This window comes from Cinclus cinclus, chromosome 3 (genome assembly GCF_963662255.1).
Source record: "Cinclus cinclus chromosome 3, bCinCin1.1, whole genome shotgun sequence".
NCBI lineage: Eukaryota > Metazoa > Chordata > Aves > Passeriformes > Cinclidae > Cinclus > Cinclus cinclus.
In genome coordinates, this window is record NC_085048.1 from 85,788,243 (window position 1) to 85,815,162 (window position 26,920).

General features: G+C 37.7%; 1 protein-coding gene across 1 annotated transcript in view; it reads right to left on the reverse strand.

Moving 5' to 3' along the window:
- Nucleotides 1–225: 225 nt before the first annotated feature.
- Nucleotides 226–26,920, reverse strand: part of PRKCE (protein kinase C epsilon) — a 282,588-nt gene continuing 255,893 nt past the window's right edge. The window contains exons 12-15 of the mRNA XM_062489237.1: nt 25,271–25,409; nt 22,776–22,964; nt 18,394–18,540; nt 226–372 (exon numbers count right to left, since the gene is read on the reverse strand). Of these exons, the coding sequence (XP_062345221.1) occupies nt 226–372; nt 18,394–18,540; nt 22,776–22,964; nt 25,271–25,409 (622 nt within the window). The remainder of the gene's footprint in view (nt 373–18,393; nt 18,541–22,775; nt 22,965–25,270; nt 25,410–26,920) is intronic.

Below are 26,920 nucleotides of genomic sequence, written 5' to 3' on the forward strand. Positions count from 1 at the left end.
TCCACAATTTCTGGTACAAGATTATTTTGCATTGCTTTGTGAAACAGAAATTAAGAGTGCTTTCAGGTCAGAAGACTAAAGGAAAAAAACAATAAATATATACTTTAACTTGGGATATGGGCTCAGGGTAAAAGAAGTAGTTCTTGATCTACTGAGTCTCAGTAATTTGACGATGTCTTCAGAATCACTTCTTGTAGCATCATTCATCCTTCAGCCTAATGTTGTCTATGGCAGTAGCTCTTCTCCAAAATAAGAGAAACCTTTAAATTCTTCTTGATTGATTTGTTTTATAATTGTCTCATCCACTAGTGTTAATACTGGTTCTTCTCGTGTAAAGTCTTGATCAAAGTTATTTACATCCCTTTTGGTTTTCTGAGAAGGAAAATATAAATAGGGTGAATGGTAAAACAGCACAATGAAATAAAAGGTGCTTCCCTCCTCTCCAACCCCCTGGAAAGGCTGAATTTTCTGGAATGATTGAAATAAAAGAGGAGCTACTTTACACAAATAATAACAGACATATGAGAGAAGCTACAGGAGCAAGAAATATAAATGAGTTTAGGAGAGGCCACAGAAGCAGTACTATAAATGAGGTCCCAGAGACTTGTGGTCTCTGACAGGTGAAGGAATAGCAGTATGATGATAAAGCAGGAAGCTGAGATCAGGTCTAGTTATAAAAAGGCTTTGGCATAGTAGGTGGTATGGCTGTTTCCTTTTGAATTTGAACACATTCATATCTCATTTCAGAGTCACAGAGTGAACTGATTTAATTGATTTCCCCCAAACACAGCTCAGTGCTTCAAATCTAAGTTAACCATTTCTTTACAACATTAAAAGTGATATAGGCTATACTCATGTTTAAAAATCTGAGGTAAAGCTTCCAGCAGCTCTCAATCCAAAACCTTGAGGTCAACATCGGCAACTCAGACTTCCTAATGCAGCCATATGTAATTTAGAGCACCATGCAAAATGTGAAATCCCATCTCCAGAAAAATCCAGCTCAGAACTCTTCTTTATTCCAATGGCATCAGGATTTTCCCATTCAAGCCTAAAGCACCTCACTCCTTCAGCAAAGTTGGGCCAACAAAGTGCAGCTGTGCATGTTCTGGGACAAGAGGTATTAAGAAAGACAGTCTTGGGGAGCCTGATTTGCTGTCCTCATGACACTCACAACAGTGACTGTATGTGACCACTTACTAGAAAAAAACACTCTAGGCTACAGCAGAAAATGTCCTCATGGTCATTCCTTTGAACCTTCAGTGTTCATGTTTTCCATGTTAGCAGCACATTTCAGACATGTACAGGTTCAAGGAATTGGAACAAACGTTTTTCTTTGTGATGTCTCTTTTGTCTTTGTGTCATGAAAACCAGTAATTACCTGGGTGATCCCTAATGGAGGCACACTGACACATTGAAAATGAGCTTTGTATTCCTCCTGCCCATGTCTGAGATTAAATGATACTGGAAATAGAACAGCTATTTCACTTGCAAAGTAAAACAATAAAATGACAAACTCATACTTCATCACAAAGTACATTAATATATTGCAAATGGGATATATACCACCTTTCAATGTAGGTAAACTTTTCTATAACATACATACATATATATATATATGTATATATATATATGCATATAAATGTATTTCATTCATCAGCTCTACTCAGACACTAAACAGTTTTCTTTCTCCCCATGTAAAACAGCCACAGCAACCTTCACCTACACTGTTTGTAAGAACTTTATAGATACAGGGAAAGAAATGTCTCTGTAAATGCAAGAGACTGTCATTGTAAACCAAGTACTTTCTAAGTGCAGAGAAACAAAATTCCACAACCTCTATCCACAGAATTTCATTAAAAGGAAAGAGATATGGACTTAACAAACATATGTATACATTTTTAAAAATATTGTTTACATTCCAATATTTACTTGGTACATAAAGACCAGACATGAAATGTATGACTCATGTAACTCTGAATTGCATAAGAGGCATGAGGGACATGGCTTTATGAGGTTTTTTCCAAGTAATTTGGGCAAACCCACCAAAATAAGAATGAAATTCTATCTCAGTTTTTTAAAAACATGACATTGCAACTGCATCTACATTCTTCTTGCTCTCCATGTCCTACCATGGTATTTTCACACACTCACACAGTTAATTTGTCACAGGAATACTCACTAAAGCAGAAGAAGGTAAGTGAGCATTTGCAAAAAGTAGAATTCAAATTCAGAACTGTAGCTACATGCAAAAGAAGTGAGACCCCCACACTTCTACCAGTAGCTATCAAGGGCAAATAAACTCCCGAGTAGCTGAAAACAAATAGAATATATATTATCCTCAGGTTTTCATACTGAACATATTTGTGAAAAGTATTCTCTCCTTGCTTAAGTTAAAAGAGTAAGATGAGAAACTTCTCAAAACCTATCAGGGGGAATTAATTCCCCATAGCTACTTATTCCAGAAATCACCAAGACTTGTGAAGGTGTTGGACAAAAAAGAGCACAGAAGAGTAGGTCTGAAACCAACATACACCAACATTGGTGTATGTAAATTCTATTGATTAAAAATAATTGTGCTGCCAGCAGGGAATCCCAAACACTTCTGAAACAACAACCAAAGGTATTTGCTTAGATTTAAAAGCCTACTGCATCTTAAAATATTACTTCAGGACCAAAGGATGAAAGAGAAGTTTTTACTTTCTCCGATTTATAAACAATTCCATGTAGTTTTGGCATAAATGTAAATCACCCAATTTATTAACAGGACAAGCATGGAGCAATCTACGATTGCAAGGATATGCTAACAGGTCTCTAACTAACCAGTTGATGAAGAGAGATTAAACAAATGAGAGAGAACGAAAGTGAGCAGATTAAGCCAAGGTAGCACTCATAACAAATGCTTCTTTTCAACAGAAAGATTTATTTGAGAAGCCCTCCTTAGCAACCTTCTTAGGCACTTTCTTCCTGAAGTTACGACTATTTTGCAAGGCTCCATTTGCTAAAACAAAACAGGTCTGGCCACATTTCTGCTACTATTGCTATTTTAATGTACTTGCACTGTGAATACTCTGCAGGCCAAGAGCATGAACCAACACACAGTTGCATCATGAGGGCTCAGGATGAAGGTATGAAGGGCTGTGCCTTTCTCCTAGCAGAGAAGCTGAGAAAAGAAGGAAGATCTGCAAGATAAGGAGAATATATGAAAGAAATAGAGTGGAGCTATTACCCGACTTTGAACATTTAAAAATCATGAAGATAAAAGGAAAAAATGTTTAGATTGGCTGCTAAATGCATAATTTAAAATGCAGTAATTAAATGGGTGGGATTATGTTTATTTAGCCTGCAGCTCCTAAGACTCTGGGACACATTATTTTAAACATTTCAAACTTTTTTCCAGGTAAGACTTTTCAATTTCAGATGACTGAGGAAACAACAGTAATAGGAAAGAAGAACACCCAAAACTACAGCTATTCTGCCAAACACACAGAAATTCCAGGAATTAGGTTTCAGATGCTCCTTTTTTTCTCTCTGGACTACCCAAGCATTTTGTCTTTAGCTACATGAGAGCAGGGGCACAGCAGCTACCCAAGAGCTTCCGACAGTAGGTGCCAAACTCCACACTGCACTGGCAATGACCAAAAATGACATAATTGCAACTCTAAATCTCATGAGAAAGATGGCTGCTCCACCAGAAGAACATCTCTGGTACTGAGAAGGAATAGTGACTGCCTCTCGTGCAGGACACGTGCTGACCATTTGATCTTTTGTTTTTCCCAGCAGTGTCAATGCTTCAGAGGTTTCCTGTCTGAGCAGTGACTGTGTGACTTAGGAGACGTGATCTGATTAGAAGTAACACTTGAACTAATAAACCCATATGACTACTACCCATCAAGGATGACAATTTTTAAGTCCAAATCATGTTTTATTCTATTCAAAGAGATAAAGATATCAGAAACTATAAAAGATTATCTCTTTTGTAGTTGGCCTGTACAATTTTGGGCAAAGAGCTATCAGGTTTTTGAGTCAAAATGCTTTTTATTCCTCAGATTTCTTCACATATTTATTAAAAGATGCTGTTAATAAACACACATTAAACAGTGGTTTTCTGAGCTGGTTTTGTTTCCACTGCCATTTCAATAAAACATTCAATTTCTACCTGCAGTTACAAACTGAAGCTTAAGAAAACCCCACTAAAATCTCTCTATTAAGCTTTCCAGTGTTGAGGATTACCAACCTTGTCTGTCAGTGATTATTAAATGACTTTATATCAATTTCAACAGTGAAAAAAGAAATTTAAGCTGATGTTCTTATCACTGAAAATACATTCAGAAAGTTAAAACTTGCCATTCCTTCCATTAATGACATGACCCAAATGTGAATGATGGGAGCCTTTGGTATTGAAAAGCCACAGAAATCCTTGCAAGAAGGCCCCTGACAGAGGGATGTTCCAAACCAGGGGACTCAGCAAAGTTTGGACAACTCATCAGATGTGTCATGAGACCAAGAAGCTCGGTGGACTCTCTTTGGCCTAATAAAGATTAAATTAACTCTCCAGTTTGGAGACATTAAGAAGTCTCTCTCTTTAGTCTGTTACTTATTTTCATTCAATTTGCAGAAAATCACTGAAACCCTTTCAAGTCCTTTGAAAGCTCTACAGCTCCCATAACTGTGCTGGCATTGTCTAGCAGCTTCAAAGGCTACTCAGAGGAGGTAAAAAACAGATGGAGGTGGTGGCTAGGAAGCAACCCTGCCATAAAGGACTGGGTTTTGTGTTTTAGTCTCACTGGCCTACAAATTCACAATATGCTGTTTAAACGTAACTATAGGAGTCTGCTGCAGCTTTTGGTGTGCACCTCCAGAGGCACAGGGTAGCAGGAATGGGACATGCAACATGAGTCACACCTTCTCATATGTATTACATAGTATCACTTAATTTTATCCAGAATTTTGCTTCAGTAAGTAATAAGTGATTCCCATGTTTGACACAGTATCATCAAGAAGAAATTCTTCAATCAGGATGATAAGAGCTCAAACATTTTGTATTTACCTCATCGCTGATAACATTTTCAGATTATATTTATCAAGACAAATGGAAACTCAGACATCAAACCAGTTGGTTTGAAGCGCAAGGTTATGTGGCTAACCTCACGTCACCATCCTCTCATTCACCTCTCCTCATTATGGTAACAAAAACCACAGCACATGCAGAGATCACTTTGCATCACTGATTGGATCTCTCTTCGTAAAGGTGTAGTAGTTTCTAAATATTTGTGACCAACTATCATGAGCACTCACTTTTGCACATAACTCATGCTATTTATAAAAAAATTCAGTATGCTATATTATTCAGAATATTTTAAAGGAAAGGTGCTAAGAAGCACAATACTTCAGGCCCGTCTTTCAGTTTATCCTCAGTATACCTCTTCACAGCTTCTTTCGCATGTCCTGAGAATCTGTATCAGTATTAGAAGTATTTCCTAGCTTGTCTGATTTCAGAAGATAAGAAATACATGTTATCAAAATAGCTTTATAAGTTCTTAAATTTTCTCAGCATGTTAATTGCTCTATTTGCATGTGGAAGAGTGACAACACATTTGCCATGAGCTGCAATATATTCAACTGAAGCTTATGATGACAAGAAGGCTTTTGAATCCAAGTAGCTTCTATAAGTATACCAACATTCATTACTTCCAAGCAGAGGCTGAGATCTCATTCTCTTAGGTTATGCTTTCATTAGAGGTAAAGGACACCACATTAGGTTAAAGTAGTGGGAAACCCCTCCACTCAATAAAGGTGTTAATAGTAAAGGTGAAGCAGTATTTGAAAAGCATGTCAACCTATGCAGTATGTATTTTAATCTGTTATGGAAGTACACAGATATTTAATAGACACCAAGCAAATTCACAAAACAGTGGATTTTAAAAGGAATCATTTGTGATGCACTAAACTGAAACCACATTTATATTGAAATGATATTCTCTTTCTTAGGAATGTGAAATGGGGAATAACCTAAACAATTGGGGGCATAAACATTTAATGACTCCATGGCCAGAATGCCAGCCTTTGTATTTCACTTTTACACAGACTTCCTCAAAACCAGAGCCTCCTTGAACCACCACCACCACAAAACAAACAGCAAAGCAAACAAAATCAAAGCTCTGCAGGTTCCCTGACAACCACCCTGTGTTTGTGGTCTGGGCAATGAACCTCTCCCAGCAGTCACTGTGACTCTTTGTCCTCTATGGACCTACTTGGGAATACTCATCACCATGAGTACACAGGATTTCACAGGAGCTTTGGGGGAGCTAAGCACCAGCTTTCCATCTGTGGTTAGTCCTTTGCTCTCAAAATCCATCATGTTCATCTTCACAGGGCTTGCTTCCATGAGGACTCAATTGTGACATAGAGCTATTGCACATTAGCTATGCTATGGTAGAATACATGGATTTTTTGAAGTGAAAAAGTGAATTCCTACAATACATCTTCTCCTTAAGGTAGGCTTCTTTGAGAGATTTAACCTCATGAGAAACAATTTAATATTTCTTCTTGAAGAGGGGAAGAAAGACAAGAAGAGAAAGTAATGGAACTATCATATGAAAATATCCTTCACATGCACAATGTGATTCCTATTGCAAACCTTATGATCTACTCTGCAGCGTAGATTTTATAAGTGTGTCTCTCTAATTCACATTATACTGGGAAGCTTCCACTGATATTCCCAGCTGCTCTAAGGTCATGAACAGCCATGTCACCTCCCCTCTTACATCCTGGCACACATTCAAGATGTGCCCATTTTCAGTTGTGTTTTCCTGAAACTGCATTTCCACCACTGTTATAGCAGCGTGACAGGAACCAGGGCTGGTGCATCTGTGACAATGTCCTGAACCACCTGCTGGTGAGTCCTCAAATACATGTGTAGAAGCCTTTTGGTCTTCCCGATCCCTAGCACTTTGGCACAGAGGACTATCCAGACAATGGAGCTGACTCGCAAAGAAGAGGAAAAACCGATCCAGGTTGGTAAGTTTAGGGCACGTATTCCTAGAATTTCAGTGGCTTCCAGGAGACATCCACAAAATCACTGATCCAAATATATATCCAAATATAAAATAACTGTGTACTGGCATGTAACCAGATACATTCTGTAAAAGATCGATAGATTTACTTTACTTTCCAGTCTTTAAGAAATCAGAAAGACAAGAAATAAATTGACTGTGATGTTAGTAAACCGATGAATGATGTAATGAGATATTTCAAGACACTCCATGTGTCCTGAATAAATACTGACTTTCCAATGTTTTATTCTGTCTACAGTCACCTATGCATTTATTTACAGGAAAGTACTACATTATGGAAACTTCCCTGATGATGACATGAAATTATATAGTAGTATCATGCAATTCTGAGCCATCCTCTATCAAGGAACCTTGACACGTGCACTGTGATGCTGGATGCAAAGAAACATCACAGCTTGAGAGGTAAGAGCAACACTTACAGTGGGAGCACAATTCCAAGACTCAGTTACACACTAAAATATTTCGCATGACAGGCCATAGAGTAGAATGCTACACAGTTTTTGGCAAGACTGCCTGCAGTTCTGGAAACTCATGCTCTTTGATGCTCTAGCTAATTAGTTTGACATGGATGATGCATATGACAGGCTTTCATACAGCAAAATGGTATAGCAGGTCTTACCTAAGACAAATGGAGAAAGCTACACAATGATGGCTGATTGCTAAGACTACTGAATTGTTAGAGATTGTATTTTTAAGTGCAATGTTCATTTTCAAGCCTTTGCAAAGACAGAGTAAAATAAAGATGTATGAGACTTTAGAAAGCAGCCGAGGATGCTGCCTTTTTTCTTTAACTAATCCACATACAAATCATAGGCTAAATAAAAGGCATTGAAGAACTATGCATGAATGCCTACTACTTCTGCATCTCAATACATCTTCTTTCCACCTTTTTTTCAGACCCTGTAACTGCTTCTTTTGGAACACAGTTTTATTCAAATAGTACAGTATGACACAGCAGAGTTTGTAGTGACATGACTTTAATTCTTGGTTTTGCTACTGATTTGCTTTGAGCTTGAGTAATTTTTCTCTTCATCATTCATCTAGTTTTCTTCCTATTTTTGTTCTTCTATCATTGTCTGCAATCTTCTGACTGTCTTTCACTTATGTGGCTTTTTGCACAGTGGGAACCCCATCTTGCTGGGAATTTGAGCTGTTAATGCAGACATGACGGCACAAACTCCCTTTCTTCTTGTTCTTGTCAGATATAAGCACAGTCTTCCAAAGAGTCATGGGCAGTCATGGTCTTCAAATCCTTCTTTTATGCACTCAATAATTAAGCCAAGAGAACAGTTGTTCTGTAGGTCCTTCACAAACATGAATATAGCATGCAAGGAACAAGATCTGTGATCAAGGCTTTTCTGTAAATATTTAGGCTGAGTGCTCCTCTCATCCCATGGGATTTAAGTATATGACTTCTGGAGCATGCTGTTGAGAGGACCAGTACAAGGTCTGTGCCTCCACAGTAACAAAATCTCTTATACCAGCACAGCAGCATAAAAAGAGGAAAGCAGCAGCTAATGAAATGCGAGGATTCCTTACCATGTGAAGGTGTCCTCCCTGTCCTACTACTGCAGGTAGGTAGCTACACATCAGCTGCTTCAGTCCTCCATCTGCCTAGTAGTGCATATGTCAAAGGAATTAAGTTTTGCACTAGTGTGCTGAGCTGTGAATACACGCACTGACAAATTTACTGCCCGTTTTGGGTGAACACCTTTGTAAGACCTAATGCTTGCATTAGCATAGTGTACTGCTAGTACAGAAAGTCCTGCATGAGAAATAAACCCAAAGCCAAAGCTCTTTTTCTACTGAGTGTTTACTGGACTCCAGCTGGGATGGGACTAGTCAGAAAAGGCCAGTCTTCAATGAGTCTTGACTTTTTTTTTTATAAATTCCACCTTCTGATAAAGAGACAGATGCTACTGCTTCTTAATCACCTGGTGTTTTTCCACTGGCTTTTACTGACATCAGAAACAGACCCTACTCAGGAATATTATATAATATCTACATGAATATAAAACCAAAATATTTCTGTGTGAATTCTTGAGAATGTACATAAGAATGCAAGTGAACATAATAAGATTATTTCACCTAATGGTTTTAATAACTTTATGAAAATTGCCCTGGAGATTAAAGTAGTCAGAAAGTGGAACAGAATTTGTGTTTTTCTGGGGAAGCCCAAAAAGAAAGCAAATACATTCTGGTTGCTTATCACGCTATCCCAAAGGGCACCACTTAACAATGTACACTTAACAGACAGTTATATGGACTTAATTATCCAGTATGAAAATATTTTAGTGCTATAAAATCAGGACTTAACAAAACCAAACAAATACTGATGGGTCCCCAGTACAGAATCAAAAGAAGCATAATATAAGTTGTTTAACTTATAAATATTTGGGAACCTGCAGTGCTGGGAAGTAGCCTTCAAACTTCAGTAATTCTAGTGTTATGGTAATCACATCTAAAAACAGCTGCTGGAGGCACTGACACTGAATATAATGAATAAAAAAAAAAACGAACAAAATCAGACTAACTGAATGAGAAATTCTGGGAAAAAAACACCTTGTACATTGAAAAAAAGCCAACACTGAAATCCCTTAAAAATACCAGGTCACTTACTTCTGATTACTCTAAGCTGCACATAGGCTCCTCAAAAGCTACACCTACATCTTGGGCAAACTTAGATGCTGCACAAAGTGCCAAGCTAGTTGAAGCTTTGAAAACCAAGATCCTTTACTTTGTTGAGGGAAGAGGCAGGAGTGTTCCAGGCTTCTCTGTCCTGCCCAGCCACTGGACTGATTGATCTGAGCTACGCTGCAGGCATAACTATGGTAATATTTGTTGTTCAAAGCTGCCTACAGCAAGAGCAGATGAGATCTTGAACTTCATTGCCTTAAAACAACCAATGCTCCTCAATCAGAAGCCACCTGGTTAACACTCAAACCCAGCAGCAGAAAAGTGTAACTTCTAGGAACTATCCGAAATTCAATATTCTGATTTTTGATACCCTGTGACAGGGGTAGCATGCAAAAAAAGTGTAGGAGTTTCACCATTAGACTGTCAGCAATAAAAAGTCTATCTCAAAAGTCCACATCCATTTTTCTTTAGTTTTTTTAAAGGATGTATGTTAACCATTTTGACAGTCTACCCCGTTTCTAAACTTTTTTTTTTTTTTGTATATCAGTATTAATCAACGCGGTCTCACTCTCAGAAGAAAGCCCAGTGTTTTCCTATGCCTGAAATGTCTGCAGCAAGTGGGAAACATCATGTGCAACGTGTAATAATGGTACATGAGGGTCTGAGGTCTCAAGATCACTCCCCAGTGTTTTGTCTAAGCAGTAACACTTCATGCAAAGGCATGCAGTATAGCCCCTTGCGTGCCCATCTGCTAAATGCTCATTGCCATGCACTGATGACTGAATGGAAATATATTATGAAACTGAAGGGACACCTCAAGGTTATTAGGCCTAAAAGTGGACCTACCTTGACATTTTCCCCATATTGAAGGCCTTACCTTAAAGAGGGACATTCACACTGAAGCAAACTTGAAAAGAGAGAACATTTATACAAAAAAGAAATTTACTTGGCCTGTAATTTCCTATGTTCCTTCTGGTGCTATTGAATGATACTGCATTTTACAGGATTTCTTCCCCACAGCGTAAAGGCAAAGTCATAATTCTGCATGGATGACGATACAATCTATTGTCACAAAAAAGTAGAGGCGTGCCAAAGAACCCCCACCAAAACAGTATCATGACTTCCCAACACCAGGTTAAAAATCTCTCATTTAAAAATAATAATAAAAAAATCTTTGCCTGTTATCACTCATGAAAATGAATCTGCAATTATAGAACTTATGTTTCAGGCTAACACACTGGAAAGTTTTCTCCAGAAACGTGGTCCCTCTTTAAGGATTCCAGCCATATTTCACAGTAAGCAGATGGTTGCTGCAGCAATTTGAACACACACCTCTCTAATTGAAGACATTTTTCGGAAGCCATTCAGTGCAGCACCTACCCATGGGGCAGGCGTGGCCTCTGCCTGTTTGCCTGTGCAAACAGCCCAGCTGCACTCTCCAGAGGTGCTGATTTGTATTTGCTACTTATTACCCAGCTTCTCATTTAGTCATAGGCAAAGGATTGCCAAAATTTTGCCAGTTTTTCATTCATTCAGCGGGGAGGGGGAAAAGAAAATTCATGGTACTCAGCAACTCCAGTTGTAACCCACAATCATTGGCTACGACTAGAATTTCATATTTGGGAATGACTTTATTTCAAACCTTTGCTGCAGTGCAAAACTGAAAGAGGACACATTGCTGGCATCCTTAAGTCAAGACTTAACAAGGGAGTTCAGGTTCACAAAGGAAACTGCATACAGACAATGTGGCTCAGATAGTGATAACTAAGGGGGGAGGGACTTCCATAATGGTTTATCATTATCTTAGAGCTACTGGAGCTGAGAAAGGTATAATTTGAGGCTGAGAGGAAATCTAACACTGAGGTCTGGTATAGCATGAGAACACTCTTCCAAGGGAAGTCCTAAGAATTCAGTCAATTTAAAAGCAGGCTGATCTTTAGCACTTGTTTTTGGACATTTCTCAGTTGTATTTTTTCACTGGCCCTTAACTTTGCTTGTGATTACCACAGAGGGGAAATGGAAGTGAGAAAAGATTAGGTGATGCAGCCTGGACCACATCATAGTTTCTAGAATATCTGGTGGAGGAAATTCTGTATTTTGCAATTCTTGGGTCTCTGGTTTTAGCTGCTAGACCAACTCTCTACCCTAGGAAGTCAGAACTGAAGAAGGAACATAGAATTATTCAGAAAATATTCTCAGTGATGTAACAACAGAAAGAAGCTGCAAAATGAATGGAGTCATATTAGATGAATAGGCCAGCAGCAGCTGTTGCTCCATAGTGCAAGATACAATTCTGCAATAGACTATTCCATTCATTTTGTCTCTAATGCTCTTGAGGAAAGTGAGCTTTTAGAATGGAAAACCAAAAAAATTATGAATGCATTGAGAAAATTAAAATAATGAATTGTTCTGTGAAAGCTGCATGTTGACAGTGAATCATTGTAATATGATTATTTTGTTAACTTTATCTCCATAAAGCCACACTATTAATGGATTGCCACAGGCACTGATAAAGCCATTAGTGATGAAACTTTGGCTTAATTGCTAGAAAGAAATACATATGGCAAACATCTGCTTTACCAGGCTTTGTATTACACTCTGGCTGACAGTTCTTCAGCTTTTTCATTTTGAGGGCATTTTAGATAGTGTCTCAAATTTTCCCAATCCTGACATGGACAACAGGGTAGATGAACGTGTCTAGTCTGTCTGTTTGAATGCACATTTGCAAGGGTTGACAGGGAAAAGTCAGTCTGGAAGGACAGGAGTGTGCCTGAAATAAGACTGTTCTTGATGCACAGTGCCTAAGAGCTTCCTCTGTCTCACAGCTCCTTGAAGCACATGGAGCCAGTGACCAAGGAATAAGAGAGTGATTTTACTCAGCCGGTCTAATTCTACAAAATCAAAAAGAAAGCCTTTGGGTGCACTGGAGCACGTCTCCCGTGAGGAAGGGCAAAGAGAGTTGAGGCTGTAAAGCCTGGAGAAGACTCCAGGGAGACCCTGTACTGTGGACTTTCAGTACTCAAAGGGGGCTTATAAGAAAGAAGAGGACAAACATTTTAGTAGGGCCTGTTACCATAGGAGAGGGTAATAGTTTTAAACTGAAAGTTGGTAGATTTAAACTAGATATAGGAAAGAAATTGCATACAGTGAGGACAGTGAAACATTGAACAGGTTGTTCAGATTGGTGAGAGAAGCCCCATTCCTGGAAATATTCAAGGACAGCCTGGATATGGCTCTGAGCAACCTGATATGACTGATTAGGCTTGCTGCAGAGGAGTTGGACTAGCTGACCTTTAAAGGTCCTTTCCAACCCACACTATTCTATGATTCTATTAAATTGATGCTCATATGAAGCTACCACTGACTTCAGCCAAATGAGTAACAAATCTGGGGCAGTGATTTTCCTCATTCCCTGACAAGAGGGACTGTGATACTGCACATCCTTTTGCCACTTGTGCACTTGTTTCTGGGCTTGACTGGCTGATGTTGCTGACCTGTCAGCAGGCCACAGGTTTACTCTGGAAAACCTACAGCTGGCCAGCTCTGCTCTCAGAAACAGCACAAAGAATTTCTTGGAGGGAACAGTAACAACATAAAATTAATTAATACATCAAAAAAAAAACCATCAAAGCCGAAGCAGTAATCTGCTTCAATGACTGTTTTTAATGCAGAGTTTGTATTTGGTATGGATAGACACAATCACCCCATCCTGCCACTAAGCAGGATCTACCACACTTACCACCACATTAATAACTTAGCTAAGAAATTGATTTACTGCACCATTGTTTTAATTTTGAAGATGGCAAATCCGATTTGAAAATGGAAATAACCAACTCAACCAGGCCAGGAATATAGCCATGGAAACAAAGAAAGATAGGGAGCAGAGAATCACTGAATGTTGCCAAGATATTTGTGGTTCTTGGGCAATAAATTATATTGCAAACCATAGCCTGGCCTTATGGCTAGGGATCGTGGATATTTCATTCTCCAAACGGGATAAAATTCCAGGAAGAATACATGCAAAAAATAGCTCAACAGAGGAATAAAATGCCTCAAAGGGTTTTCTGTCTCACAACAGTTGCTTTGGAGAAGAGATATATATCTATCTGCACTAAAATGGTACTTACTGCATATGCAATTGTATATTCATGACTGCATTCAGGGAAGAATAATATTACTCCGAGATTTTCAAGACAGGCTGTGAAGCACTAAGAATTAGGTTTTAAGAACAGTAAAAATGAACTTCAAAAGACACTGCAAAGTCACTGGAGCTTAGATGTAACCCGTATCTTCTGCCTAGCTGCTCAAAAGTTTGCTTGATTTCTAATGAGCTTGGTTTCCAGAGCTATGACTTTTTTTCTCCACTAGTTTAACGTTTAGAATAGCTCTACATGGAACACACTCTCAGTATAGTAAACCACAGTGTATATATATATATATATATGTAAAATTAATTTTACTGCTGAAAAGCCTCATGATCCTAGATTTATGAGAGGAAGAGTTGGTAGATAACATGCATCACAGGACTGAGCCCCAGTGCATTTTAACCCCTCTATATTGTCTATTCCAAGTCTTTAACTGCAGAAGCAAAGACCCTTCACAGCAGGTTTCAGAGCCACCAGATCTGCTTCCACTGTCTCTACCTAGGACAGCCTAGGATGGCACTTTTGTTACTGTTTAGCAATCTAAACCTCAGCTACTTGTGTGAGTCCTCTGCTCAGGGCACTCTTGCAAGCCTTCAAAAAAACATAGTCAGTTTTTCAAAATCCTTTTGGTAATTTTCACTCTAATGCTGGAGACAGGAAGAATTTTCAGCTTCCAAAGCATCATTAGAATAACCAAATCATGTACAAACTAGAAAGACATTAATGGTAGATTTCTGGTGTAATAAGGAACATAATTACATCCATCCACTGTGTGAATGAGATTTAAAAAAAACCAAAAAAACAAAAAAAGCCCACCCAAACAAACACCAAAAGAAAACCTTAAAAAGTCTGGCTAAAAAATAGCCATGCAGTGTTTTTTACCAAGCCCAGTTGAAAAATTCAGACTTAAGGCTGGCAGAGCTGAAGTCATGTACCCGAACCTTGGAGAAGCACAGGCCTGACAGTACCATGCAATATAGCTCCTCAGAACATTTATTATGACACAAAAAGGATGGCAGATAACAAAAGCAAACCATATGTTTGAGCAGAGTGAGGCAGAACAGAAGCAAAGCTTTTTCCACAGTAGCACCTCCATGACCTCCCTTGGCAGATTATTCCATTGTCTGATGGGACCTCAGTGTTTGACCATTTTCCCTAAAGACTTTATTTGCTCAGTGTCATCGCTTTACATCGCCTGGAGCTCTCCTCAACAAATTTTATGTATTCTTATATTTTGAAAATGTTTATGATATAATCATAAATATTCCCCCCTTAGTCATCTTACTGGTTGGTCAGAAAATAGAAGACTACCTGTGTAAATAAATGCATTCTTGCATGAGCAGAATTCTGTATGTGCATGCAAAACTCAGTTTAAAGGCACAGATGACTATATATGCATTGTACACTTATTTCCCCCAACACATATGTACACTCATATCACATGCAAGAATGTCTATTTTCTGACTAATAATCTGGCCTCTCTTTTCATAGGTCTTTTCATAGAACTAAGCCTTCCTCAAAACAAGAGTAAAATAATTTTTTTAATCCTCTCTTAACATTACAAGTCATTTTTAAATAATCGACAACCCTTTACTAATACTAGAAGATGTTAAAAAACATAAAACATTCCAAACACAGGCATTAGTTATGTTTTTTCCATTGTTATTCCACAGCTATGGAATAGTTACTTTTGTCAATATGAATCAATGAATCTCAATACTACACCCACAAGTGAATTTAGAGAAGAACTCTATATGTATATTCTAAAGTAGGTCTTATTTCATTAGTATTCACCTTCTTCCCTCTTCTCACAATTTTTCAAAGTGAGTGCAATCTGGTCTAGCTTGGCAAGTATACAAAATTACCTTTACAGCACTTGAAAATTACTGCCCTTAATTTCTTTGCCATTTCTGAAGTTGAATAATTAATAACATTTCATTCTTGTGATCTTCCCTCCAGCTTAGATCTATATCACACTTTACTTTCCAACTAATACATCATTCAGTTTTAAGAGGAAAAATAAAAATTTCAAGTATGAACTTGCTCAAAGATTGCTATACAACAATGAAATCCAAGCAACTGTAAAATTTATACACTTGGCACAAAACAGCTGATGGATCATAAACATGGATCATGAGGTATGCTCAAAGTTATCAGTAAAAGCTGATAGGACCCAGTCACTGGGGAAGATACTTTAGCGAGAGCAGACTGAGAACATGAAAATAATAAGAGATGCTTGTAACATGGAGTACATATTATCTGAATTTATCACTATTAAAAAAAATAAAAATAAAGCATTTATAAAAAAATAAATCCAAGCATACAGAACTACAAGACTGAAGAATCAAATCCGGTAGAATAAAGAAAGTTGGTAGATACAATATAGAAAGAAATAATAAGAAAATCCAACATTGGAGAAGTAGCCTGAAGAAAAATGAGCAGTAGTGTAAATAAAGATGTATAAAACCACCCAAACAATTACTAAGGAGCAAAGAGATGTCCTAAAATTATATGAATTTCAGACTACTCTGAAATAATCTGCAATCGCTGCTACTACTGGAACTGAAGGATTCAACTAAAATACCATTGAAGAAAGCAGAAAAGAGGAAAAGGAACAGAACAACAGGAATTAATGAAATAGGATTGGCTTTACAATATAACAGCAGTAAAATAATTACCAGAAAGAGAAAGAAACCCCACTGAGAAGGCATTTATATCAGCAATGAATAAAAATACCTGATATATGAAATGCCTCCTGACTTTTAAGGACTGCCACAGTGGGAGTACTTACAAAAATAATAAAAGCCTCATAAAAACACCTATTGTCAAAGGGACTGTGCATCTTGATCATGGAAGGAAAACAGCCAATAAACAGACTAGATGAAAGGAAACTGGAAATTAGATGTAGGCATAAAGTGAAAATAATTCTGCAGTAGCTCATCTTGATTTAAAAACAAAACATGGATGAATACTGAGGAAAGCAACAAAAATTACAGTGAGATGAAAGGCCAAATTCTTGTGAAAACAAGAAAAGACCTATACAGATGTAACTCAGCTGAACATAGACTTTGTCCAAGTGCTGCTATCTGAGAGCTGTGGAACCTGGCTGGAAAACTGTTAGGCACAGTACTGAACAGGTTCAGAGAGATACCAAAGGAGTTAATTTACACTTCCTGCAGCAGTGCAGAGACTTGTACATCAGCTCAGGCACCAGCTGCAACCTTGCCACACTTCCAGAGCAGGGTAAGGGACTGGCTGCACCCCCTCCAGCAGTGGGGCTGGCTCAGGCCTCCCTCTGCCTGGACACATGGCATTATAAGGTTTCCATTCCCCAACAAATCCATTAAGAAAACCTTCCTCGTGTGATAACATTACATCTCACTATTACTCCTAGAAAGGTGTTCACAAGGGCTTTCACTCACAGCTATCAATCCCTCTGTGCTTTTTCTGCACAGCTACAGAGAGAGAGAGAGATTTCCCCAAGAGTGGACTCAGAGGAGCTGCCTTGGGCTCCTGTTCCGGACTGTCAGCCCTGCTTTCACCAACTACACAAGGAACCTGGGAAATGCATCTCACTGCACTCAAAGCAAAGGTGTTACATGGAACATACAGCAATTCTTCAGAAACAGAGGGGACTTCTTCACCACTGAATTTAATTCAGGATTCAGAGTTGAGACCTAATGTTTCTTTTTGTTCATTTGTTTTGCTTTTTTGTTCATTTGTTTTTGCTTTGTAAACTATCTAAAGAAAAAAAGCAAACAAGTACCTTGACCATATTCACAGGCAAATCAAGCACTGTAATTAGGAAAGTACGAAATCAAAAGATGCAAATCAGTCTCAGAGGATTTATCATAAAGTTAGCCTCTTGCACTGTGTAAGCACAAAAATGACCACACAAATTCTGTGACATTTGGTTAATTGTAAGTATTTTTATCCAGAGGAAAACCAGAATAAGTAAAATATTTTTGAATGGTTTTCGTACTTTCTGCAGGTGGGGCTGCATTTAACAGATTTTTGTACTTTAAAATAGAAATACTTGGTTATTATCCAGGAAAATGTTAGTACATAAATTTATCTAATTATAATGTGTATTTCTTTCCCCCAAGAAGCTGTTATTTTTCAAGTTTCTTCACTTAAAATATTATTCCTTTTAAATTCTTGTCTGTGTTTTACTACAAAATCCAGTGGCCGTCAGCAACACAGAACTGTAAAGAATTCACACAGAAAGTATAGACAGTAGATATCAACTGAAATAAACTTTTCTTGCTATGGCATTTTTGAGAACACAGAATATAATTAGAACAGTGCCTTGAACTCTCTCATGGTTTATGTGGCTGAACATGAACATTTTTCTGTGCATTAGATTTATTCCTGACACTTACCTTCACAGAAAAAATGACAAAGAAATCTTCTCAGTGCTATTGTTACTATTTCGGCACTCAAAATACTGCATTAGGAAAATCTCATTTCTCAGAAAAGCCAGCAAGCAGAATTGCCAAACCGAGTTTTCTCTGAATGTTATACAAACTGTTACTTACAATCCGAGGTTTGAAGGGTGGCTTAATTTTCCTTTGTTCTAGGAGAACCCAGTCAATTTCCTTGAAAAATGGATGCTGCTTAATCGCATCTTCCCCATTTTGTGACGCCACACAGCCAAGTCTCTTGTTGGGATTTTTTGTCATGAACTACAGGGTGGGGAGGAAGAAGTGGGAAGGAGAAGTGGGAAAAGGTAAAACATGAATGGCAATACCTGGAAATCGTCAATTACAGACTGTAATTATTAAAGCCAAGTTTTTAGAGACAGTCCCCTTTCAAAAGATTATTTCTTCTGGCTCTCCAAATTTCAGAGGTTTCAGCCAAACTATAAGATTCTGAGACTCCAAACTGTAAATTTACTGCAAGAAACTCTTTCAGTTTATTGTTGAGACCTCTTAATTTCATCTGACTGGGAGTGCTAAAGGAATAGCTTCTCTTTCAGTGTATCTAGTTCCTGCATTAGTCAAAAATACTGAAGGAAAGAAATACAATCTTAAACCCTCCAGAGACAGAGTGATCAGTACCTGCAGAAAGCTTCCCCTGAGAATGGGAATGACATAACTTACACATTCTCTTTCATTTTTTTATATGATTAGTGTCAGCAAGTGAAACTAACTGGTCTCCCATGGTGTGGTAATTTATAAACTTCTCATGTTTCAACTATTACTACTCCTGTCAGGAAAAAGCTGTACAAATGGTGTAAGACATTGATATCAACTGATGGCAGATCATAATACTTTACCTGAATTTTCTCTGTTATTTTTTCCTTCTTTTATTAGCAATTGCTCTACTTATTTTCTAATTCGTGTGGACACAGAATCCTTGCAATTCAAGTAGCAGCAAATGCTGTTCTTATACACACAAACACATTATAGAATTAGCTCAATAGCTTTGATGTAACTTCATATTCAGCCATTATATAGCATTTTTAGATTTAGAAAAAAGCATACAAAGTAAACAAAATGTAATAATTGTTCAGTGCCTTTTCAACTCACATATCACATTAGTGTATACTTCAGTAGAAAAAAGAACCCGTAGAAAAAAAGCAGATCACTGTAATGTATGCCCTTGTTTTAGTAGTCCAGCTATTAGGTAAGTAGCTACTTAAGACCTTAGAATGACTTTAGATATCTAGGTCAACAATCCACAGAAGAATACTCTTGCTGTCATTTCAAAGGTACAACATAGAACAGCAAGGCAATTCTGTCTGTGGTTTCTGACACACACGCGCTGTTCTGAAGATGATCCTTCTCTTTGGTCTTGAGTTCAACTGCTCTGCAAGTTCTTCTGCAAGTGGGCAAGTCATATCTAAACTACAGGCAGTATTTTCTATAAGCAGGAGAAATAAAGGTTTTGAAAGGATTATTGTGCTTTGCTGAGGTCTCTTGAAAAACCACAAAATGCATTCCTACATTCCTCTGCTTTATTTCATCTCCAGGACTGGAGCAAGCAGGCCAGGAACCAGCAGCCACATGTATTGCAGAAACAGAACATGGAAACTACAGGATACGCTTTTTGTATCATATAATCCAGGTATCAAAGAAGTAAAATATGATCCTAGTATCTGCCATGTTTTATCTTTGTTTTAAACTGGAGACAGGGAAAGCATCTGGACATGTAATTTTTTAAGAAGCCCATGACATGAATTTGTGACTGGACAGTCCAGTTTAGTGCTCTACCTCACAAACTTCATGCAGCTTTGAAATGAATGAAAGAGAATGTATGTTAATAATGAATACTTAAAACAAAAATATCATATGCATATATAACGAAAAAAACCCAAACTTCTAAAGCAGACATTTAGTTCCATTAATTTAATCCCTTTCTATTTCTGAAGCAAAAGCTGACATTTATTCCTTGTTTATCACCAGCATCAATGCTGATGCAACTGTCAGGACAGATACAGCTGTTAACTGCACTCTGCTGAAGAGATGGTAGCAAATGGAGCTGACAGCCATAGCCATAAACCTTTTTATTTTCCCATGCTGAGACAGGAACCTTCTTCTCTGAAAGAAGAAGCCTTTTAGGATCAGCATTCCTACTGACTTAAGTGACAACAGGACAAAATGTTGCTTAGAGCCTGAATCAAGGATCATTTGGCTCCCAAAATTTTGCTTCTTGAAATAAATCACACAGCTTAAAAATAGAGTTCTGCTTCTGTAGCCAGAGATTGCCATCCCGGTACACAGGGAACACACACTGTAGAGACAACATTGCCTGGGAAGAAGCAGAGAGCCAATTTCAATGAAGAATTGTTTTCCTTATTGCACAGGAAAGAATTTAAATAGCAATTCCTGTCAATTCACAGAAACAGGACTAATAAGATGCGTGGATTTTCATGGGATAAACAACATGCTGCCTTGTAAAAATGAGCTTTAATATCATCCTCCGTGTTTTGTTGGAAATAACAGGAAAAGTGTTCCTTCAGAAAATAGGAAAATATTGTTACTTAATACAAGAGAATGTCTTCTTATTAAACTTTCCTTACATGGTGTTTGAAGGAGTGTAAAAATACAGTTTCAAAAGAATAAAACTCATGCCTCAAAGCACAATGTGAGGAAACGAAGTGTTCCAAAGTTAATCCCTTGCTACCATTCAGCACTAAAATACATAGACGTCTCTTTCTTCCCTCTGTTTTTCCTGTTCTTCATATGGACAAGCATCAGAAGAAGAACACAAGTTTCAAGCAGGTTTCACACCATAGATGTGTAGGCATCAGGTTGCTAACCATAAGGAAATGTGTTTTATTTGAGGTGTAAATTGCCACAGCTCCATTAAATTCTATCAATTGATGCCTAAAAGGCTATGACTACAGCAAGATACAGATCACCATTCTTACTATCAAAATGCAGGTCTAGGAAAAGAGTCTCAGAAAATTCTGTAGAAAAGCCAGCTTTAAAAGAGAATCCCCTGGACTACAAGGAAAATCAGGTGTAGGTACGAAAACTGACAACAGCCCTTCCTTTACAATGTACCAAAATAACCCCTGAGCTCTGGATATAAGCCTGAACTCTGCAGCTCAAGTCCATATATTTTAATTGCTGAAGTAAAATAATCAAAGGGTCTGGAAACAGAAATGGATGCAGGAAAGTATCATATGAACTAACAAAAAGTAGTCAGAAAGCTATTTGGGGGAGAAGGGAGAATAAGTATGGATAAATTATTACCAGCAGCAAAAAAATCCTCCATGTTCTCAATACAGTATCAAAAGAGATACTTTAGCAAACATCAGAGGTTAACTTTGACTTCTGCTTTGAATCACTGCTAGAGCACCTCTCTTGCTCACCTTGAAGGAGCCTGAAGACATTATAATCAAAAGGTCAAGATGAGAATTTCTGCAGAATGTGCTGTCCACTGGTGTTAAAAATCACCATTTGTTTATATTTAATATATATTTTCAAAATAACCTTGTATGAAGATCTCTGCAGGATTTTATACTACCAACTGCCTTCTTAATTGAAAGTCTCCCTTATTCTAGATGCTGAAAGTAAAATATGTGGAAAGGTAGAAATTTTCGAGTTTCAAAGATGGTGGCAAAATGGAATAAATAAAAACCAAGTTATTTTTTTAAACCAAAAAGCCTCCTCAGGTTTTCAAACTATGGGGATTGGCATACTGCTTCTGCATTGTTTTGCTTTTATTTTAGGATGATAGAATTTATGTCAGTGCCACAGTAATGAATGAAAACCTGACTTATAAACCTGACTTAATAAAAATATATATTCTTATATATGTTTAGATTTATAGTCTAAAAACTGAATTTGCCCAGTAGCACATACTGACTGATTTAAAAAACTGTGGCATTTGGTTGCTGACAAGTTGCTGTCAAGTCACCACTCATACTGAAAAATCCCAACGAGAACAGAAACAATCCCACTAAATTAAGACTGCCTATCACGTGAATTATAAAATAGAACATGCAGCTGTAAGTAAAGGACCTTCAACCCTTCTTGATGACAGGGGAAGAAAGGCAAAGAACAGGACATTTTGTAAGCAGGTAAAATAAAAAACATTGTTTCTTTAATTACGGAGTGCTTCTCCCATTCTGGTGATGGGAGTATGCAGCATATAAAGTGTCAAAGTGATAGCACAGTTCTAGCTGGTTGGATTTTCCCTGAAACATGAGTCTGCAGTACACAGATTTATACAGTGTACAACTGCATGGAATACAAACATTCTGTTCCTTTCCCACAAGCGGTGTAATTTATCCCAGGCCCCATTATCCTAATAGTGGCATTCTGAACTGTGCTTGAACTCCCAGTGGTGACTGCTCTCAACAACTTTCAGCAAATTCAGTTTTAATTAAGGAAAAAAAAAAAAAAAGCAACAACAAACCAACCCCTCAAAAACCCATGAGGAGGAAAGCAAATAATGGAAGACTCACTGCTTTTAAAATGCTGACAGCTTCTTTACTGAGCCAGACTGGATACAATACATCGTCATGAAGGATGGATTCAAAGAGATCATCTTCATTGTCAGCTTCAAAGGGGGGTTGTCCAGCCATCATTTCGTACATGAGAACACCCAGAGCCCACCAGTCCACAGATGGACCGTATTCTAGCTCCTGGAGGATCTAGCACAGAAAAAGAGATTGGATTGAAGAGACAAGTGAGACAACTGTCTCAGCTGCACGTTCTCTGTTTGAACATGATACAGCCCTTCTATGCCCCAGTGCCTAAGCAGGACAGAATCACACACTGACTTCAGTAACAGCAGGCAGGGATTCTTACCCATGCAATTTGCACTAACACAGCTAAGTGTCAATGAAATGTTGCTCTCAGAAGTACTGACAGAGTTTATCAGTCCCCTGAGTAAAACAGTTTGGCTTGTTAGCAAAAGAGCTGCATATCCTTCCAAGATGTTTAAAGCAGGTCACACTATAGGGGAAAAAAGATCACACATACAAAACAGACTGGTGGAAAATGTGAAACACTTCCTTGTCTCTATCTCGAACAAAACAAACTGTACCAGCTTCTAATGCTGCACAGAGATCATCTGAGAGATTTATTCTTGTCCTTTAGGCAGAGCTGAAGGAAGCCAAAAGCATTTTTGTTCAAGTTCCTTTTATAGCATTAAACTAGTGTACAATACATGGCTGTAGAACTCACTTTAATTGCACTTGCTTTCAGGAAAATCTGGCTACAACTTCTAAGGTGGCACAAGTTCAACCTTGTAGCAAATACCTTTAGTGGCAAGTAACAGGTTAGCACCATGGAGTTTCACAGTAGCACTTGGTGTTACAGAACCACTGTTGTGCCAGGAACAAGTTTAGTTCTTGTCTCCCTTTCACTGGAAAGAAGCTTGCAGCTTGGCTGCATTGGTTCAGCATGACAGGGAACCAGGGAAAGGGGAGTGGATGCTTGCTTAAGGTGAAGCTGGCTGCCTTAAAATGACTTAGAACAGCAACAAATCCACGAGCGCCTTACACAACACTTAACAGTGCAGTGAGAAATCCTCTGGTGAACTGCTTGGGCTTATAGTGCTGTAGTTGGGAATCAAGACCAATATAAAACCAAATCCAGTCTTAACATAAAAACAGAAATGAGTTTAACATTTGGATGCACAGGTCTGGATCCTAACAACATTCTTCACTGAAAGGAAATTGTATTTTATACCCAACGAATACAGAAAATTAGATGTATACTTTTCAAGTATTCTGGACATTCTTTGGAAATCAGATCCTGCTAAAGAAAAAGAAATTAAAACATATCACCATGGTGCAAGAGAGAAATGGAAGTGGGAGCTAAACTCCTGCAATTAAGATGACAAATTGGAAGCCTGAGTAGAAGTTCCTGGGTTCTTATTACTGCTTTATTTTCAGTAATAATGTTAAAAAAAATTTGTCAAAGGACTCAATTAGTGTACCAAATCAGAAAAAAATCAATACAAAGCAAAAACTAGCACCACACTGCTATTTATCTTCTTTCAATGCTGGAATAATTTTCAACCTGTGTAAGACACACATTTATGTTATGATAATTTCAAGATGATTCACACCTTATCAGTTGTGCTACCAAAGGTGGACAGCCATGAACACTAACAGTATGGGTTTATGATTTATTTTCTCTAATGAATAACATTTTCACCACTGCAAATTTATGTTTGATGAAAGACAAACCAACAACACTTTTCCATTAAACCTGCACACTGAATCTTCAAGATGCAGAGGTTACTAACTCAACTGAGCAAAGTCTGCCTAGCAGAATAACTGTCCAAATTGGTTCATTTAAGTCACTTTGAAATGCACCTCATATAATATTAAAATCCAGGATGTGTAAAAGCCACACAGCTCCCAGATATTTCATTTATCCAATGAACACCCTGAAATGTTGCCAACTAATATGCAGCATCTGTATCTAGTTTCCCTCTTTCTGTGCAAGTCTATGAAGCAGAACAAGCATAGTATCTTTCATTCACAGATATTTTAAAAAAGCAAAAATTATATTCCCACAAAGGCTGTAGGCAAAATGACACCAAACACATGGTTTCTTTGGTATAAAATATGTTCTTTTAAACCCCACTAAAAAATAACAATCACTTTTATAACTACTAAAGATTACTAAAATTGTAATGCTCAGTTGCATCTAGCACTTTAAAGGCTGCTGAAAATCATCATAATGATGCTGAGTCAGAAATGAGCAAATTGAGAAGAATAATTTTAATTTCAGGAAAAAAATACTAGAAAAACCACTCCTATCATCAAGGAATATGTGAGCAATAGAGTAACCATTTTCTGCAAGACTACCTAAGCACAACTGCAGCAGAGCCTAGTCTGCATCTTAAATGTTTTTATCTACATGCAAAGAGTGTCTAAAATTACACATGTAGCAGTCAGATGAATAAGAATATCTGTACTCTTAGTGCAGTGCAAAAAAATACCTCTGGAGCTATATAGTCAGGTGTGCCACAAAACGTCGTGGTGGTCACTCCATTCAGAATCCCTTCTTTGCACATCCCAAAGTCAGCCAGTTTACAGTGGCCTTCTGCATCCAGAAGAATATTGTCCAGTTTCAGGTCCCTGAAATACAAAGGCCTCAAATTAAATCAACTCTCAAATTTTGATCATGTGCTCTTGAATTTCATAATAAGCTATAGAATTTGACAAATAAATGGTTTCCCAAACATCACTGAAAAACTATCCTTCATTTGTGTGCATGAAAAATTGGTAGCAGTCACCAAACAGACCTAGTTAAAGGCAACAAAATAAAGAAGCAGGCAATTACAAGCATTTTTTAAGACCAAGCTTTTACTCTCTTTAGCTGCATGAAAGCAGAGCTTCTGTGTATTCAAGGCAGCATCAGTAAAGCCAGGGGAAGATCTCAATTTCTTATTTCTTACGGATTTATCATTCTGTCAATGAGAAATAGGTCAGTGAACCCATTCTGTATTTTTTGCATTAGCACTAAGCAAGGACTACCAATTTATCCATACTCAAGCATATGGGTTCAGTGAAGAGGTATTTTCAAACTTGGGTAACTTTGAATTTGATTCTTAATGTATAGTAACAATTCAAAGTTCAAATTGCAATGAGAGGGATGAAAAATGAAATTCCCATCCTTGGGAGCACTATTTTCTGTAGCTTAAGCCTGCTCAAAAATATCTTCACAGCAATATTTTGCATTCATTGTTAAATCACGTATCTTAGCAGCTGTTTCTGATCACTTGTTGTACAAATGTCTTTGTGTCAAAACCACACAATTGTCTGCTTATTAAATTGAGTCAGGTCAAAAAAAGGTTGAGAAAAGAATACCCACCTTTCCTGTCTTGCCCTCTGTGCATTTTCTATATATACCACTGATAGTTATTGCATGTTCCAGCACAATAGGTTCACCATTTAACTTACCTGCCACTTGCCTTAGACTTAATTGCAAAATTGCAAAAGGATCTGGAAAGTCAGGGTAGAAAAGAACTTTCACTTGCATGAACTCCACCCCCCCTGCCCAATTTAAAACCTCTTCATCATGTAGAAGTAATTACACAAACATAAAGCAAAGGGAAAAAAAAATCACACTTAAACTGCATGTATATCAAAAAAACATTTATTATTATATTTCTGTCTAAAAATAGACATTCTGTCAAGAAATTTCTCTTTTACGTATCTCTAATGTGTATTATGTATATATATATATAAATATATATATACCGTATTGTATGTATGAATGCAAAGAGATTTGAGAATCAAAAGCAGAACACATGCCTTTGGGTGAACTTGTCAACACTTTCTGATCAGAATTCTTTCTCCTTGAATAATTAGAGAAATTTCCTTCAGTTGAACTGATGAGGAAAAAAAATAGTCCGTGTATGTGTAGGCAAGTTCTAAATCAGAGAAGAGGAATAAAATCCCATGCCAGCCTCTGTAAATGAATTTCACCCCAAAAGCCTATGAAAAGACACAAGGTTTTTTCAAAAATCCTTTATGCCAACAAATTTGATCTGAGTGAGGGATGAGAAGCCCTCACCTTACTCAGATAATTTTTTCCAGAGAAATGTCTCCCTGTCAGATCCCTGCTTTCAGAACCACAGGTACCA